Source organism: Taudactylus pleione, unplaced genomic scaffold (assembly GCF_031769625.1).
Source record: "Taudactylus pleione unplaced genomic scaffold, aTauple2 ptg000638l, whole genome shotgun sequence".
Taxonomy (NCBI): domain Eukaryota; kingdom Metazoa; phylum Chordata; class Amphibia; order Anura; family Myobatrachidae; genus Taudactylus; species Taudactylus pleione.
The window spans coordinates 2,054,538-2,074,637 of NW_028285040.1; the positions used below are offsets into that span (position 1 = coordinate 2,054,538).

At 45.8% G+C, this 20,100-nt stretch overlaps 1 protein-coding gene across 3 annotated transcripts in view; it reads left to right on the forward strand.

The window, feature by feature from the left end:
• ZFYVE28 (zinc finger FYVE-type containing 28) overlaps positions 1 to 20,100 on the forward strand; it is a 201,091-nt gene that overhangs the window by 165,083 nt on the left and 15,908 nt on the right. For all 3 annotated transcript variants that reach the window (XM_088454967.1, XM_088454968.1, XM_088454969.1), the window contains 2 exons: positions 16,089 to 16,243; positions 17,234 to 17,350. In XM_088454967.1, coding sequence (XP_088311093.1) covers positions 16,089 to 16,243; positions 17,234 to 17,350 — 272 coding nt within the window. The remainder of the gene's footprint in view (positions 1 to 16,088; positions 16,244 to 17,233; positions 17,351 to 20,100) is intronic.

The following is a 20,100-nucleotide window of genomic DNA, read 5'->3' on the forward strand; positions in this document are numbered from 1 at the left end:
GCGTACTACACGATGTAGTGCATACACACTGGACGATTTTAACGATTTGTCGTTCCGATGCATCGGAATGGGCCAAATCGTTAATAAAATCGCCTAGTGTGTAGGGGCCTTTAGTGTTGTGTGAATGAGTTTTCAAGTTGATTTTGATCCCATGAGCTCAGCAGAAGGTTGTAGCGAGGGACTTACCCCTGATGCCTCACCGTGTGCCCTGTTTTATGTCAGCGGTTCCCACCATATGTAAGGTTGGGGCTTTCTGGGACTTTACACACAGTGCTGTTGCACATAATGTAATGAGGTCTGGATGATGGAGTCAGCAGCTTTACAGATGAGGTTTTTATCTTACAATTTTATTAAAGGTATTAGTAGCGCGTATTATTGGGAACCTTCTCTATGACCAGGGTCATTGTTGCATAAAGGTCATCTCAGTGAACAAGGTCCTTGAAATCACTTTTCTACTTCAGGGTCCATAGGGGGTCCACAGGGTTGACCTTGGGGGTATAGGTTGGGAACCAAATCCGGGCACCACGCAGTTAAAGCTTTTAGCTCCCAGGATGCACTTGGGTCCACTCTCCCTATAACCCCTCCCCCCAGCCAGAGGCACCTCAGTTTAAGTTGGTGCCCGGCTGGAGTCGGGTCACCGTTACTGCAGGGGGGCTGCTTAGCAGCCCCTAAGCTTATAATTTATTTTAAAGAGTTTTATTTTATTATTTTTTTACTACTCTTCAGAGCGGCAGCATCAGACTGTCAAATGGACGTCTAAGCTGCCGCTCCTACACCCCGCCGGCGCTGCGACGCCAGTACAGATCTGGGGATCGCAGCAGGACCCCAGAGTCTGTACTAGCCGGGCTCTGGAGGACTCCCTGGGCTGCTGCCGGATCGACGGGGACAGGTAAGTCGCGTGGTCACCGCTTGCGGTGACCCGCGTGTACATGCAGCCTTATGCCTCCGGTCTCTGGGGACAGACCGGAGGCGTTAGCGGTGGCGGCGGGCTCCCCCTCCATGGAGGCATACCCTGCGTATCCACAGCCCACCAGGGATTATAGCGGCAGCGGGAGCCGGCATCCCGGGGGGTTAATTGCTAGCCAGGGGAGGAAGCCTTCCCTGTCTAGCGGCTCCTCCCCTCAGCTCAGCGCGCCTTTCAATACTACAGTCTGGCATCTGCATTGTATCTGACTTATGCTAGTGCTGACTGTCTGCTTTTTCTCTCACCTGTCAGTGTATATCTATCCCTTTTCTTTATCTGCCCTAATACAGGTGTACCTGGGGTGGTTCTGAGACCTCACATATATATACTTGTTAATATTTGTGAGGTTTGTCACATACTGTTGTGTGCTGCACGTTGCCATATTTTAGATGGAACTGTGTGTTGCATATGCTGATAATGGGTCCCTGCAGCTACTTTTAGCGTTAGTCAGGACCGGTATGGCGCTGCTTAATATTTCCGTCAAGATATTATCTGACCAGGAGATTGCACACGATACTGCACCCATTATTGCTATCCTGCAAGTCATAGCCTGCAGGAATTAGTGTGGAGGATTTTAACTCAGAAAGGTTTATGTATGCGTGCACCATCTGGTGCCGGGCCCCTTGCACGACCCCCTTAAAGGGTGGTTTATTTCTCAGGATCCTCTCCTTTGAGGATCGCCGGGCGGGCCCCATTGTCGTCACTCGCTTGGAGTTACTTCACCATACTGCCCTTTTCAACTCGGGGTATCTCGCAATTTCTTGCAGTTTACCCCTGTGTCACAGACTATCGCTCCCTGCCGGGGTTTTTCACAGTACATGAATTTCCTCCGTTACCACATCGGTCTGTCATTCCCCTTGCAGGGATTACCACAAAGGCCACCCTGGTGGATGTCGTTTTCTACGAAATACTAAATGGCGTGATATACGCCCTGTGGTTACTGCCCAGTGGCTCTGCCGTGAACTGGATGGTGTATTCGGCTCTTTCCCTCTCACATGGGGGGAGCCGATTTCAAGTATTATTATCCCTGCTTTGGGGTTGGTAGCCAGGTTCATTCTGGATATAGAGAATGTCGATCCTGCACCTGTATCATACATTTCCCGTTTCTGCCCAGCGGGTGGATCTGGCTGTCGCCAGATACGAGGAGTCACAAAGGCCTCCTGTTTCCCATTCCCTGAGGGTCCTCACAAGTAATGGAATCTCCTTCTGGGGTGGATTTGTATGTTCATCATCAGATTACAGGCATTAATACGCCTCCCATCCCAGCCTGGACGGATTTTACGGATCCGTAGGTGGTAGCTTTGCCTGAAATCAATGTACTCGTTTTCAGGGCCTGTTGCCCGTCCTACCATGGCCATCGCATGGTGATGCTTTTGTAACATTTTTCCCCTCCAACACGTCTGGGGTTCAAATGTCTTTTGCTGCTCACATAAAATATGCAGTGGTCGTGTGGGATTACATACATGGGATGCCGGTCTTCTAACTTTCAGGGTTTCGGCTGCGACTGTATCCGCCGCAATACCCTATGGCTACGTTATGGGAAAGCAGAGGTGCAGACTCCTTCCATGGGGAAGATCTTGTTTGGTCCTGACCTTGACAAGATTGGCAGTATCACTAATGGAGAGATACTGTCTTTAGCTACTCCCACTACATTCGGACTAACTCTGTTAAGTCTTTTTGACCTCAGGGTCAGCCTAAAGGCCGGTTTTTTCCTAGGCTGTCGGCCTCCACGGGGGCCACCATATCCAGTACCGAGCAGTCCTGGACTTACGGACGACCCTGCTTCTACGCCTGAGGATAAACCTTCAGCCTGACGGGACAGGTCAACGTCTGGGGAATTCCAGAGTGAGGTACTGATTCTCAACGGCCTCTCATTGCTCAGGCGGCCTCCTCACAGGCGTTGTTCCACGGGCCCTTCTTCAGACGATCAGGGCCTTACATTCCCAGAAAGCTATACAGTCTTGGCGGTAAACAGAGCTATTTCGGCCAGCCTCACTATCTCAGCGAGGGACTGGTTGTTCTACTTTCTTTCTGGGGCAGTGACCGACTGGTCCTCATTTGCCTATACTCTGTCTCAAATCCCTGAATCAGATTCCAAGGGTGCCTGGACTCAGGTGGAATCCTTCATGCTCCATCATCCGACATTTGGAACCTGGGGATTTTATGGTATATCTGAGTATTCAGGATACGTACCTGCGGGTACATACAGAGCCCTATCATCAGCATGGGTTCTGGTTTGCTGTGCCACAGCAACATTTGCAAGTTTCGGGCTCTGCCTGTTGGGACTGTCCTCAACTCCACCGGGGTTTACAAGCTTTATGGATTTTCTGACAGTTCACCTGTTCAGTGTATCCGAATGCTCCTTTATCTGGGCGGCCTCCTGCTTTTAGCAGGATCACCGAGGTACTTTACCGCTAGGTCAGGCTAACCGTGGCTTCTTCTCGGCACAGATAAGTAGTCAACGGAGAAAAAGTCCTCCCTGCATCCCTCACAGGGTATTCTTCATCTGGGAGCACTGCTGGATTCTCAGAATCTTAGAATTTTTCTGGCGTAAGACAAGATCTCAGCTCTTCAACTTGGAGTGTGCGGATGTCTACGCAGTCGACATATGTCATTACTCTTGGTGATGCGCGGTCTACCAGAGTGTCTACCTTTTGGTAGGGTGGAATGTGCTCAGTTACATACCAGGCCTTGACATAATTGACTCCTCTCCGGATGGATCGAGTTTTTTCCATCGGATCGCTGTTCGCACGATGATGCTCTCTCTGGAGGCGAGTCGGTCTCTGTCCGGGTGGCTATGGCCATCTCGTCCAGGGTATTCTTTGCTACAGACGGTGTCTGGTCCGCATTCGTTTCGGGGCAGCTGGACGTCTGTCGCTTCCGCCCTGCCACTTAACTTGTTGGAACTTTAGGCTGTCTTGGGCCTTCACTCTGGCCTAACCCATATGTCACGGTGAACCGGAATAGGTTCAGTCCGACAGTGTCACAACAGTGGCTTCCAACTAGGCAACACTGGTAGTTGGGTGGCAATGACAGGAATGTCATACATTCTGACATAGTCCAAGGGTCTTCTCCTGGCCAACTCTGCACTGTTCATTCCGGGAGCTCTCCGTTGGGAAGCGGGCTTCCTCAGCCGTCACGACGTGCATTCCGGGGACTAGTCTCTTCTCCAAGACAGGTTTCAACTCCTGGTGAGCAGAGGGGGCCTCCCTGAGGTGATTGATCCTTATGGCCTTCTGACTCTATCACACATTGCTGGTGTTACAGTCCAGCTCTAGGAGTAGTGACTCTTTGTCAGTGAAGTGGTCCTTCCACTTTGTGTACCTGTGTCCTCCGGTCTCCCTTCTTCCTCGAGGTCTTCGGAAATTTAATTAGAGACGGAGGGGCTTTCCTTCTGGTGGCTCCAGTTTGTCCCAGACATCACTGGTACTAAGATTTTCGGAGTCTCCTCATCGATGCTCCGTTCCTACTGCTTCACTATCTGGACCTGTTGTCTCAGGGTCCTTGTTTTTCCCTAGACCTGGATCGTTTGTCTTTGACTGCGCCCCTACTGTGGTCCTAGGGCTTCCCTGGCTCTGTCTTCATTGAGATGTTTAGAGCAGATAGGCCAGACTTTGCTGGCATCTGCCACGGACTGTGGCATACATAATTCTTATGGTATCATACCTGTCGATACGATCCTCCGGTGTCCAGGATTTCCAGATATTCTGGCATTCCTTCCGGTTGGCTTGGGTTTCACCCTCGGCATGGCCTTCCTGACAGTGCGGATCTCTACACTGTCACTATGGTTAAGATGTGGAATTGCTCCACTCTGGTATCCAGTTCATCCTTTGGAGTGTTTTTTCTGGATTATGCTTCCATTTATCCTCCCTAGGGGCTCCTTGGGAGTTAGTAGTGGTTCTTCGTTCCCTCCGGGGACAGTCAATGGAACCGCTGGTTGTGATAGCCATTACATGGTCTATTGCTTTGGCGCTCTCTTTCTCTCAGGGTGTTTATATCGACCAGGTGAGTGTCGGAATTGGGAGCGTTCTCATGTGGCTCCCTCTTCTGGAGGGTATCATGTCAGGGTGTGAGTTGATCTCGCCCTGTGTTTCTTCTTAGTGATTTTTAGGTTCCATATTATTCTGGAACTTATGGTACGGCCATTCAGTCCCCAGTCCTCTCGGCTGGTGTGGCCTCATTGACTGTGGTCCGGCCTCTGTAGGTTTATGTGATCCGTTCAAGTTTCTTACGGAAATCGGACTCCTTATTGGTGGTCTGAGATTTCTGGTTTTAACAGGAAAGGATGTACGGCCTATGGCCAAATGTTGGCTGGATGGCCTCGTATGTCTTCTTCAGGGGCCTACACATGGGTAGGCCTTTCTGTTGTTGATGCTTGTTTTTTCTCGGGCCATGTAACCCTTGTGGGCGGCTCGCTGTAGCTCCTTGGCTGTTTTGCCTTGCTAGGTGGCCACGTGGTCTTCTGTCCACACCTTTTTTTTTAAGGTTCTAGGCATTGGTTTCCTTTGCCTCTCAGGATGCTTCCTTTTTGGCGGCGGATTCTCCTCTCAGCACAGGAGCGTCCCCATCCTTGGTTGAACTGCTTTGGGACATCCCCAAGGTCAACCCTGTGGACCCCCTATGGACCCTGAAGTAGAAAACAAGAGATATGGTAAGAACTTACCTTTGTTATCTCTGTTTCTACGAAGTCCATAGGGTCCACAGGGTGCCCGCCCTGACGCACCTGGCTTCATATGGGCTGTGTCACTGGTCACCGGTTTCCCGTCTCCTTTTCTGTGAGAATGGTTCTTGAGTGTTCCAGTTTTTCTCTCTCTTTTTCTCTCCTCCTCCGGCCTTTGGCTACTTACAAACTGAGGTGCCTCTGGCTGGGGGGAGGGGTTATAGGGAGAGTGGACCCAAGTGCATCCTGGGAGCTAAAAGCTTTAACTGTGTGGTGCCCGGATTTGGTTCCCAACCTATACCCCCAAGGTCAAACCTGTGGACCCTATGGACTTCGTAGAAACAGAGATAACAAAGGTAAGTTCTTACCATATCTCTTTTTATTCCTGATAGTCACAGCAAGTAATGGTGGTCATGTGACCCTTACGATATCGATATTTGAAATATTAAAAAAAAATAATAATTCAGCTATTAAAGGCTCTGCAGGATTTCTTTATCCATATTTTTATTTTGACTGTATTTTGTGCTATTGAGCATACGATGACATGTACATTACAATGCTTAGCTTTCCTGCCACTGTACTTTCTAGAAGAAGAAGAATCCTTTATTAAAATTGTTTGCAACCTTTTTACGTTCTTGCTGGAGTTGTCAGTAACTTTAACCGGATTGTACATGTGTCCTCATACATGTAGCCTCAACAGCCATGTGGCGTGAGAGAGCTGCCAGGTCCCGTGCGAGATTGCTAGCGCTGGGCGCCTTTTTTGGCCACAATGTGATGCGACTAGGACGCTCCAGTATATTACACGGATTCATTTGATATGCGACACTTGTGTATCTGAGTCTTTATATGAAGCACAAGGGAACTCGGCGTGGAAAAAAGCATGGCCGCTGTATCGTATTATTTTGTGTACAGATTCAGACTCCGTCAGACACCTATATACAAGTGTCACATAGGAAATTACTCAGCACAGTCTCCTGCTGCATCCTAGTTGCATCACGTTGCGACTAAGACGCATTTCTGAGCGAAAAAGACGCTAGCTGAGTCGTACGGGACCTGGCGCACCGAGAGGCAAGAATGTATGAGGTCACATCTGTAGTTATCCAATCTCCCTGTCCTGTACTCCATGATAGAAGCTGGCAGACATCTACTATTAGATGGTTATTTTGGTGGAAACAGTATTTGGAGTAAAATCCTCAGTGCAACACAACCGTTAGGCTTCATACCCCCTCCCATCAATTCTTTGTTTTATCCCAGCGTTTTTTAATACTCGTGAAATGTACAAAAAGGAGTAGTGTGTCTGCATACTTGGCACCAATGTTTATGTAAAGGCGGGTATCCACTACTAGCTATACAAACGCGAGCACGATTACGACATTGCTGTCGTGCTGTCGTTTGTATATCTAGCGATGTGCCTAGACTGAACAGGCACATCCATCATCCCCACACGTGCTGAATCTGACGGGATTGTCAGGTTGACCAGCATGTACGGGCGATGATAGATGTCGGAAGCGACCAGCAGGCACGCGCAACGCTGGTTGCTTCCGACCAAAACATGCCCGATGCATGCGCGATTTGCAAGCGATTGCATTATAACGACGTCGTTATCGTGCAATCGCTTGCTAAAATCGCCTAGTGGATACCCCCCTTAAGCGTAATGAGGTGTCAGATTTGTTTCCTACTTTGTTGCCATTTAAAATCCCCCCCTCCCCCAAAATATAGAACTGTATATAGTGTTCATTCTAGCACACTGCATTTGTCACAACCTGTGCAGTTCCTCTTTCCTGTCTGGGGTGTCGCTCTTTGCTCTGGTGCTTCTAGCACACTTTGGTTTTATCTATGCAGTGTGTTGAATTAGCCGAGTACGATAGAAACACCAGAGCAGAGAGCGACACCCCAGGCAGGAAAGAGGAACTGCACGGGTTGTGACAGGAGCAGGGCGCTAGAATATGAACACTATGTATATATGGAAATCTGTAAGGTCACTTTTTAAATCATTGCCTTAAAGTGAGGTAATGCTGTGTGAGGACTCTGAGATACTTCAGTATCACTGTAATACCCAGGCCCCTGTGACATGGGAGGGCCTGTGCTTAGTACTAATAGGTGTGCCCATGATTAACCCACATGATCATTGTAAGAAAGTTGTGTTAAATTCAAAGCCGTGACCTAGAACTCTTGTGTTTTTTAAAATCTTCACTCTTGCTTGTGGTAATTCTATTTCAGCTCTGTTGTGCTATACGAGGATTTGTAGTATTGCTGTAGTATTTGTAGTATTGCTGATTGTATCTGGGATGTGCAGGCGGGAGAAGCAGCTGTAATGGTGCCCTCCTAGTCTCACACACTGACTACAACAACAGTTACATACGTGTTACATACATGTTGTGTACACTATTAAACAGACACACATTGCACCTTTTGAGCTTCTGAAGATCTCCGAACAACATAAATACCAATAATTAAGACTTCTGCATCAAGCGATTCCTAATTTGTTTGCAATAAATCTTTTGATTGTACAGCCCCCTACAATGTGCTTAGTCAGAGAGCTGCCCAAGGTTATAGGCTAACTACCCCGGTCCAGGAACTACAATTAGAACTCAGGACCGGTACAGAGTGCAGCCCCCTACAGTGTGCTTAGTCAGAGAGCTGCCCTAGGATATAGGCTGCCTACCCCGGTCCTGGAACTACAATTAGAACTCAGGACCGGCACAGAGTGCAGCCCAGTTTTTCCTTGCGTAGGAGCATTAGGTGGGATGTGTTTGACCTTTTCATGCTGGTTTTATTTTCGCTGCAGTCTGGCAGTACAATGTCATGCATTTGTGTCATGTCCCCGGATAGCCATTCTTACGGTCTCTCACTTGTGTGCACCAGAATGAAGCCCATCTTTTCACTGGCAGCTGTGTGCCTATCACTTAAGCACAAAGTGAATTTATATGTAGCATTCTGATTTAATATTGCTTCAGCCCATGACAAAGTTGCCCTCACTTTGCACCTTGTAAGGAGTATTGCAGTGGAATGCTATCACATTCATGGCTATGGTCACTGGTAGTGTGGTGTTGGCGGACTTAGTGCCCTTATAATTCAGCTTGGGTGCATTTAAATGGTCTCTGAGTGTAATGAGGCATCTCTTGTCTGTATATGAAACCTAATCTGTTCACAGGGCGGTTTTAGAAACTGTATAGTTATAGATAAGATGTTTTATCACACGGTTGTGACCAGACATGTAAATCTGTCATTCGCATAAATATTACATCCTGTATTCTGGCTGTTTATCAGGTGTCCGCTGTCTAGATTATCTCTAATCTTTATGTTGTTGTTGGTGTTTATCGTGACTTTCTATCGCCGTTGGCGGGTTTGTGTTTTGCATTCTTCAAATGCTGTTGACGTTTACACAGGCCAACTAATATTCATGATAGTGCAGTTCAATAGGAGCCTAGTAACATTGGTGAGGCATGAGGCACAGTGAAATGGCTACCTCCTTTATGTATGGGCAGTGGGTGCGCTATAAGAGATGTTGCATTAGACAGCATTTAGTTTATGGGCAGATTCACTGAAGATATGAAACCTTGTGTGACAAGACTGATGTACTAAAATATTTAGCCTCACACTTAATTGAATCTGCTTGCTCCTAAATATACAGCACTGTAGAAATCCTACAGTGTTACTTTTTTTTTTTTTTTTAACCTCAGAATCACTTCATTATTATAGGCTGGGCTTAGGAGCCTGTGTATTAATAATAGCAGCAGTGCCGCGATTATTTTCAGTCAATATCATAGCAGGAATAATAATTTTTACATGGTTATCCCCTCTGTCATACTTGCCTACCTTTGAAAAAGAGTTTCAGGGAGATTGTGAAAGCAACACCTATGAGCGTGGCGGTAAAGTGTGCATGTACTGCTACATCTGAGAGGCGTGCCATAAAATTTACTTTCATCCAATTGTAAACGAGTCCCAAAGCAGTTAATAAGATCTACATGTTGATGAAATGCAGATACTTTTCAGAAAATGCATATAGCCATAGGGATCATTGTGCCTTATAACCAATGCAGGGAAATTATACTAATGATCCCATTTGATATATAAAAAAAAACACCCAGCGAAATATAACAACTTCATAATTGGGCTAAGGTGCAATTAGGGAGATTGCTGGACTCTTCAGGGAGTCAGGGAGATTGCTACTATTTTAGGGAGTCTCCCTGACAGTCAGGGGCTGCGATTCAATTCAATGCGATGTTGAATAGCCCTGAGAGGGAGCTCCCGGAGCTATTCAAATCAGCGCGCCGTTAAGTCGGATCTCGTGGCTTAACCTGAGTGTTTAGTTGCGAAAAACGCATTCTCCAACTAAAGTGCTGGCCGCAAGGCTGTTGACGTCGCGCTAAGCCTGTGTGCGGCCGGCACTTTTGTCGGTTTTCTTCTCGCATCCCCAGGGGGTGCGAGAAGAGTTCCTTTAGCTCGAACCATACATCGCGTTGAATTAAATTGAATAGCTCCCCATCGCGTTGAATTGAATCGAGGCCAGGGAGAGTTGGCAAATATTCTCTATGTACTGACCATTTCTACAGGGACAGCGCTTGCGAACTACATCCCAGCACATTGGATGAGTCTTACACATTTTCAAAAGACTCATCCAGTGTCTCAGTTTCAGAGACTCTTCACCTGAGGTCAGGGGCTACAGGAGAGAGGGAGCAATATCCCTCTCCTCCGAAAATACCTTCATCAGCTACTGCTGTGGTAGTCTTCAGGACCAAGCTGTGAAAAGCTAAGCTTTTTGGTGCTTGGTACATAGAGGTCAGACTGCAGCCACCATTGATAATATTGGGGACCACGGTATGCAGCGTTAATTAGCCTTTTGCAGGAGATTTCTACATTTTATATAAAAGGGGCTGGATAAATATGCCCCTTAATATGGAACATAAAGTTCCCGTCTAGTAGTCTTATGACTTTTGTAGTTTCCAGTGACTTTAATATTAAAAATGTATTAGACTTTCTGTGAAAATACTACAGCAACAGCTCTGCTACAGCCATTCCAGACAGGACTATAGATGCCTACAGCAACAGCTCTGCTACAGCCATTCCAGACAGGACTATAGATTACTACAGCAACAGCTCTGCTACAGCCATTCCAGACAGGACTATAGATGCCTACAGCAACAGCTCTGCTACAGCCATTCCAGACAGGACTATAGAATACTACAGCAACAGCTCCACTACAACCATTCCAGACCTGACTATAGAAAACTACAGCAACAGCTCTGCTACAACCATTCCAGATATGACTATAGAATACTACAGCAACAGCTCTGCTACAACCATTCCAGATATGACTATAGAATACTACATAAATGCATGCGCACAGTGGCAGCTTTCGAAACTGGCATTGGGCTGCGGGGGGAGATCGAAAGATCTCTCTCCTGCCCCTGGAGCCACCATAGGCTTACAGTAGTTTACACCATCTGAAGATGGTGTAAACTACTGGTGCTAAACTACGAAAAGCTTTGTCAGATCATAGTCCCCATCGCTAATAATGGGGACTGCGATCTGCAGCGCTAATTAGCACTTTGTCGGAAATTTCTGTGAAATCTCCTGCATTGTGCTTTTAGTACATAGGTTCACTACATAAAATTATGCAGAAGCTACAGTTTGTGCATAATTTTATGTAAAAAGCAGTTTCATACATAGGCCCCATAGTCTCTCTTCATTGCATCTACAGTGCGCTCCCATTAAGTTAAATCTAAGTCTGATGCAATTAAATGAAACTAGAACCATTCAAAGCAAATCACTGCAGTGCAGGTTTTCCGCATGTAGAATGGCTGTTTTATATATTCTTATGAAAAAATACCGTACAACTGCGCACTGGGAGACCAGCAAATTATGAGGGGTAAGCTGCTAGTATTAAGGTTGTCCTCCTTTTTGTGCAGAAAATTACAATCAAATGTACTGTGCTCAACCCCTCTGTTGTATGGAATAATGCATATGGCATATACTTGAATAGTAAATATCAATGAATTCTAACTTATGTACAAGTCGGCATATACATTCAAAAGACAATATAATGCAGATATGCTATAAAGTGCAGCCTGTAGGATTATCGTTCAAACAGCTGTGATTGGCTGCCAGCAAATGGAGTGTCAGGATGTAAACCGTGAAATAGAATCAAAGGATAAGTACAACGATGGTTACGACAATGCAGTCACGTATGAAGTATGTGACTCTTGTTTGCTCTGCTTAGGTTGGCTGCAGGAAATACTTATGATAATTGGATATAGCCCTGCTAGGGTACTCGGTAATGTCTGTTACGGTGGACTGCGGCGTCCAGCTGGTCCGACCGGTTGTAGTAGTAACGTCTTTTACTTGGGTTCTTAGCCTGTATTAGCAATCTATCTTAAATGCAGAATGTTAACCGCGGTGGGTACATGGGCCTTAATGTGTCGGACTCCCCGTAGACTCCACTACGTGATGACATTTACTGATAGAGCCAAAATCACTCCAGGGCTTGCGGCAGCGAGACCCTACCGCAGGGTCTCCGTCGCAAGCCCGATGGTCGCGATCGCCTTGACCCACAGCTATGCGAGCGTCCAAGAGGCCGCTCCATTTTCATGGAGGAGCGCCCTGATTCAGAGCGAGCGCTCTGGTCAGCGCGTTCGGCTCTGAATCAGGAACACAGCTCCCAGATGTCTGAGCTGGGAAAGTCGGACACATTTACCAGTAGAGATACAAAAACAAATGTCCATAGTGTAGTGTTGATTAAAGGCATATTCATGGTAAGTAACATTACGCCTGCGTATCTCGTCAGTATGTACGTAGATAGGGAGGGTTCTGACTTACAGATACTCAAAACTGAAAGTCGTTCTTGAAAAAGGGGTCATTGAACTGTTCTACAGTTTGAAAATGTGAGATGAGGGGGGAGGACCGGTTTCATCAGGGTCACACTGTTTGGAACAGGTTAAAACTTGTTCTAGCTTAAATGACTGCATTGTACAGTATGTGGGAAAAAAAAAAGATTTTTAAATGCAGTGATGTATATTGTACAAGTAACAAAAAGGTTTAAGTTATATGTACTGTAGCCCATTAAGCGTAGACAGCTTAGTCATTACACACCATGGTGCTCACACCAACAATGACTGGAAAATGATGACAAGAGGGTGACGCAGTGCACAAATAAACAGCAGCAAGTGTAGTATTCACTAAAGAAGGTGCTCCCAAACCTTCACCATAGAGACACTGTTATAAAAGGGAAATGATCACTTCAACCTGCGCTACAGGAATATATGACACTCTGGAGGATAGGTCTTATTCTGAAAGAGCACTTCAATCCCCTGTAGGTTCCACTCATGGGCCATCAATTCATCTCCACAAATAAATGGGAGAAAGGGGGAATATAGTGAAGCACAGTTTAATATATTCATAAAAAGCACCAAAAGGACATCCTACAAAAGAAGTTGCAATAAAAGGGAATCCACCAATGACTGCAAAGGTAACAATTACCGAGTGTAATAAAAGAACTGTCATTGGGCACTCCTTATGAGGGGATGTAGTCTGGAACCCGACGGTGTAGATGCCGACCACCGGCTTCCAGACTGCTTTATCCCGACTAGGGACGTATGACAGGCGTCTAAATGTAGACGCCTGTAATTTGCACGACGTCGTGAGACCGGCGCCCGGCATCCTGATCGAGCGGATGCCGGGCGCCGCAACGGACAGCCGTGGGGGGGGGGGGGAGGGCTAGGTTTGGGGCTCCCGGGGGGGACTTAGGCACCCCCCCGGGACGTTAGGATTAGGCTAGGGGGAGGGAGGGTTAGGGTTAGGCACACCCCCGGGGGACTTAGGGTTAGGCAGCGGGGAAGGGGGGGTTAGGGTTTGGCACAGGGGGGGAGGTTAGGGTTAGGCACCCCCTAAGGAGAGTTAGGGGGGTTAGGTTAGTTGATACCTTTAGGACGATCGGGATTTCCAGCACTGTTGGGTAGCCGCTGTCGGGAATTGAACCGCCGGGCATGCGCCCGCCGGTAATACATATCACACCCCTTATGAGCATGTGTTGGTATACAACCGCGTAGTCTCCGGATACTGCACAGGTCTCCGCTCTTATTCACCATGTGAACGGCCTTCTGCTACCATTGAGTATCTCTGTACCACCGACACGTTTCAACCCCTGTCCTGGGGTCTTTTTCAAGGTGTGTTCCAAAGTTCTTAGTCTCCCTTCCACCCGAGTCCCTTTTAGACCCCCGTGAACCAATCACTCCGGCTTTGGCACGGCTGATCACTATACACTACAGGGGATTGAAGTGCTCTTTTAGAATAAGACCTATCCTCCAGAGGAATTTACCATATCGTGAAATATTCCTGTAGCGCAGGTTGAAGTGTCCATTTTCTTTTTATAACGCCAACAATGACTGATTATATCCAGTTTAGTGCAACAGACCTAAATAGAGAATCTGTATCTCTCTCCACGTTTGTGTGTGTATAATGTGGTGATCTGACAGCTCTGTCATCACGGCCGTAGGTCAGAAAGTTGGGGTGTATGTTCCATACACTGTCCCCCTGCCACGCTCACCTACCACTGGCGCATACAGCATTGACTGGGCTTTAGGAGGTGAGGGTGTTTTGGGCTGCCTCAGAAGTCCTAGGCCCATCCTCTCAGGCCCAACTCAAGGAGCTGCTATGTTGGAAGGTGCGAATGTGACTCTTGAAAGCAGAAGTTTGGAAAGTGGGATGGGGGCATGTCATTCACTGAGACCACCCTCCTCATGTTTCTGCGGCCTGTATGAAAGCACTGTGACTACAGCCTTGTACCTTTTATATGGTCAAGTTCGTCAGTATGGCTGGTCACAGTCCCTTTTCCCCCACGGCTGAGTGCACACACGGAATGGCTCTCCAAATCATTACATGGGCGCGTTAAAGCTTTATTATTGGTCTGAGAGGGGCTGAAATTGAGCCCCGCAGACCGTTTCTTGAAATGACTGATTATCTGAAGTTGCTAATCCCCCTAATGACACCGGTCTTTGTGCTTACACCATCATGGATGGCTCGGAACGCCGCTGACTTGTTACTTCTTGTAACATTGATTTCAGGATTAGGCGACAATAACAAATATGTCTATTATACTGTCCGTGTAAGGCAGCACAGTTTATTGAACTTGAATGAAGTCGCAGAAGGATTGCTGAGTGCCGGGCTCTGTTACTGACTTGCACTAAGGAGGCATACACTGTACCTACGTTATCAGACGTCTATTTTGCAGATAGCAATCTTGATTAAAGGGTCTGTAGTTGTATGTGCTTATTATTCTATAATGTCTCGTGCTATTACGTTTTGCACTTTGAGATCAAATGTTTTCAGTATGATGTCCTGCACTTTTCTGCTTTGTTATAGCTTACAAGACCGCAGAATCTTTTTTTTTTTTTTGTCTAAACTAATTCAAATATAATTGTATAATCTGTGATTGCTGACATCATCACCTATAATTGGGATGTCCTGATGTCATCATTTTACGGTTTGTTAAGAAATCCTTTTTTGGGGGGGGGGGGCGGGGGTGGCGATTTATCAAAGCTTGTAGAGAGAGAAAGTACCAACCAATCAGCTTCTGACTGTCATTTTTCAAATACAGGCTGTAAAATGACAGGAGCTGATTGGTTTGTACTTGGTACTTTATCTCTCTCCAAGCTCTCATGAATCTCCCCCTTTGTATGAACAGGGATAAAGTGCTCCCTACTCTCCATTCTTGCAGATGTTATTGCTTATATCTGGTCTAAAGCCTTGTGCTATTATATGGACACATCTCATCGGTGATGTCTGAAAATCCTATAATGTACAGTAGGGAGCTCATTATAGTGTCCATTCTAGGACCCTGCACCTGTCACAACCCGTGCAGTTCCTCTTTCCCGTCTGGGGTGTTCGCTCTCTGCTCTGGTGCTTCTAGCACACTCTGGTCTGTATCTCAGCAGTATGTGGTATCAGCTGATGTGTGCTAGAAGCACCAGAGCAGAGAGCGACACCCCAGCTAGGAAAGAGGAACTGCACGGGTTGTGAAAGGTGCAGGGTGCTAGAATGCCCATCTTTCTGTAAACCTATTATTATTATTAGCCGTTTGTAGAGCGATGAATCCTGATTTCTCTATATATAGGGTAATACACATCTGCGTGTGCCTTTATTACTTTTACTGTGAGTTTAGAGAAAGTTTAGGAACTTTGGATGCAGACTTTCCGGGTTAGGCTCAGGTGGTTATAGGGGGGCAATCTGTGTGGTTATTGGAATCTCATCCTGAGATTGTCACATTGTGTCTCCTGTAATCACAGCTGAGAAGGCACACGTCAGGCTTGTTATACTGTGACAGAAATCACTTTGTCTCCTCTCGTCGTGGCATGTGAGCAGCCCTGACCTCTCCGTATCATCTGTAATAATGTATCACCAGACGTCTGGCTGGCTTCTCACAGCTGATTATTATTATTATTTTTCTTGCCTTCATGTCTCCTGCAGCAGCGTGATGACCAGCTCCTGCTCATCAGATGACATCGATCAAGAGGAGATTCAACAGGCTCTGCGAGCTGCGAAGATTGCTTCCAGGCAGAAGATCAGATCCCGTTTCCACAGCAGTAATGACCTCATCCACCGGCTCTTTGTCTGCATCTCAGGTGCATCTCAGCATCAGGGTGTTCTGCAGCCTCCAGATGTGACTCGGCAAATCCAGGCACAGCAGGAGAAAATATAGATACATACATATATACATACATGGTTTGGGATCCTTATGGCTTGTACAGTTACAGTCCTACAAATATATGGATGAGTTTGATCATTGGTGCTGTAGAACTTTCATCATTGGGCTATCATTAAGGTTTTTTAACCCTCTAGTTACTTGCATTCATTTGGTTATGTGCCCTGCTGCAGCTTTTACTAAATGTATTGTTTCATCTTCCAGATGCCAGTCTGTGCTCTTTAGCCACGTACTTCTATCATCTAATTATTGTTTTATCTGCCCTGGCAGAAGACCCACAGCCGGCCACTGGATACAGCTATGTTCAATGCACAGTACACAGCTGCTCCTTGTGGTATAAACATTCCCCGCCACCAGTCTTTTATAAAGATCTAACTCCGTCCTCTCCAATATCAAAAGTTTATATGAATATAAATAAAAGTTTCTTTCCTTATTGATCCCGTTATTCTTGTGTAAGGATGTTGAACACCCCTTCTGCCTGTTAACTACCATCCACGTGCTCTATTTAAATACTATTGGCCAGGAGACCTGGAAGGGGTAATAGGGCATCATGTAATTTTATGGAAGGGTTACAGTGACACCCCACAACATGAGTTGTCCGCTTTGGCCTAAATGCCGCATTCCTGTCTAAATGATGCTGGGGACAGTCCGACACCACTGAGCGAATTACTGCCTGGTACTAGTGATCTTAACATGGGGTGGGTGTGGCAATGTAATACAGGCCCATCATAGATTTTTGGGGAACAGATATATATCAGGTTTGTGCAGAGATGAACACACACGTACACACACACACGTGTATCAGTTTGTTTCACAGAACCCAGAATAAGATTTCATTGTTTCAGTATTTATGCTTTTGGGGGTTTTTTTGCTCTGAATTCTCATATTGATGTTGTGGGGCGCTCCGCAGGTGTTGCCGATCAGTTGCAGACAAATTATGCCAGCGACTTGCGGAGTATTCTGAAGACCCTATTTGAAGTCATGGCCACCAAGCAGGAAGTAGATGACAAAGGGAAGCAGAAGAAAGGTAACCGGCAATTACGGGGCGTCACACAGTGACCACCAAGAGGTGCCATTCTCAGTATCTTTTTATGTGGTGTAGGACAGTCCAGGTTTAGAACCACTGTATTAAATAGGATGAGAAAATGATGAGATTACAAAAGTCACCTTTTGGGTTTGGCGTGGTCCAGGTTGCTAATGACTACATAGGGCTGATCCAGCGGAGCTGAGGGAGAACCAGAATGCCGGATGGTCACCTTCATTCAGTTAGGTAGTTTTGAAAATGGCAAATGCTTCAATACTTTCAAGTTTATTGGTAAATGGAAGATGGGCTGGAAAACTAGATGAACGGAAAAAAAAGTAATGGAGTTCTGGTGCAGACCAAGGGGAGATGTGCTAAAGCACAGGTTCTCAAACTCTGTCCTCAGGACCCCAAACAGTGCATGTTTTCCAGGTCTCCTCACAGAATCACAAGTGAAATAATTAGCTTCACCTGTGGATCTTTAAAATGTGTCAGTGAGTAATGAATACACCTGTGCCCCTGCCGGGTGACCTTGAAAATGTGACCTGTGTGGGGTCCTGAGGACCGGGTTTGAGAACCCCTGTACTAAAGCTTCCAAAAATAAGTGCAGGTGTCACCCTTAACAACCAATCAGATTATAGCTATTATGTCTCTTGCATTTTTGAAAATGATAAACCCGATCTTATTGGTTGCTATGGGCATCATTTTTCTGTTTTTTTTGAAGCTTTAGTAAATCTACCCCCAAATCTAAGAAGTTACCATGTTGTTAGGGAACGAGGGTCTTGTGTTAAATAGTTATGAAACCCAAAGTGCAGGATTTTTTTTCCACTATAACCATTGTAGTCACAAATAAAATCAGGATTGTACAATGAGGCAAGATCAGAAAAGGTAGAAGTGGAAAACCTTTGAAGAGGAGTTCTTGTAAATGTAAATTACTACTAAAGGGACGGATGGTAGATCAGAGAGCAGAACTCAGACAGCCACAGACAGCAAGCACAGGGGAATATGGGAAAGGTTGGACTTTGAGGTTTGAGAGTTAGACCCCTTGGCAGTGGAATTGGAAGAGTCCTGTCTGCAGGGGTTTAGGTCACGGCTAACCCCCTGCTAACCATGATCTATGAACAGTAACTTATAGAAGTACTGGATAATGGGATTAAGATATAAAATGCTGTTTTTGTTCTATAGCATTTATCACCTTATTGTGCTGGCAACGCATTGGTGGAATATCTCGTATTAAGCAATTCTGAAAAGGCTGGGGAAAAAAAAGCTTACTTATATTCCATCCGCCAGTCCTATTGTTTGAACGGTAGATAGTAGAACTATTTAAGGCGCAGGATAAGGCGAACATGAAACATAATAATTAAATGGCCATAGTAATATTTATGGCACCGTTTCAGCTGTTTAACCACCTTGAAGATTCCTTTTGACCATATTTGCAGCTGCCTGGTTGGCGCAAGGACAGAATTAGCTACACGGCCACACAGTGAGCGATTGCGGCAGAATAGGAATATAACTGGGCTCGGAAAGTCAGGACTATTTGGTGTAAATCAGTACAGAAGATCTATGAAAACGCAAGTTCATAATTTTTAAGAGCTGTAGGATTCTCATCTGGTTTAATACTATTCTCCTGTCTGTATCAGTTATTGAACAGAAACATGTAGATCGTTATTATGATAAAGATTACAATATCTTAAAGCACCATATGACATAAGGTTACGTCCAATTGAATTCATTGGATCACACTTCCCTCTTGTGGGGATAGTTCAGAATGCGAGTTGTGATATTTACTACTGTATAACCGTCTGAGAGAGATGTGACTAGCCATCAAAACACCATTTGCATAATACGTTCTCCTAATATATTTAATGGAATATACGTTTTAAGAGAAGATGGATAGCCGTGCACAAGTTCAGCCACGACCATTTATGTATAGATTACCTTTTATATAGTACCAGCAGTACACAAAGCAGTTTATACTCATGGGAAAATGTAAGGGAATTAGTGTTGACTGCATTGAACAATGTACAGTCTAGATGGATAATTGAAAAGCATACAGACGCTGGGTGAATTAGAAGTTAAACTTCAAAAACAAGTTAATAGACGAACTTTACGTAGGGAACACTGAGCGGCAGCTCTTCAGGTGGCAGTAACAGATGAGTAGTGGAGGGAGCACTGACCGGATCGGGGATGGCTCCCATATTTATACTGTATGTGACTGGATGCTTTGTGTACAAGTATAAGACCTTTGTAGGATATCCATCGATTGAGCCAATAAAGAGCATTCAGAAGAGTGGGACATTCACAGAAAGTGAATTACAATAGATATGTCTAGCAGCAGGATTACAGTAGCCAGGGCAGTATCAGGGCATACATTAGGGTCTTACTAACACAGAAAACTGACTTATCATTGTTTTGGAATAGAAATTGGCCTGATATTTGGGATTGTTTGTACAGATGCGTCGTCATGCACCCAGCCTCAATACGCCATGCGGCGTGAGAGTGCCGCCAGGTCCCCGTACAACTCAACTTGCGCCAAGCTTTTTTTCACCCAAAAATGTCTTCGATGCAATTGGATGCAACAAACCACTTCACAAGACCGCACTGATTAATATGATGTGCAACATTTGTATGTCTGTGAAAGTTCTAAGTAAAGTACTGTATGACATGGCTCATTGAATTATTGGTCCTGCAATGAGCATCGCGCCTGCAATAGGGCTTAACTTCCCTCCATGTTTGCTTGCACCTCTGCAGGGTGG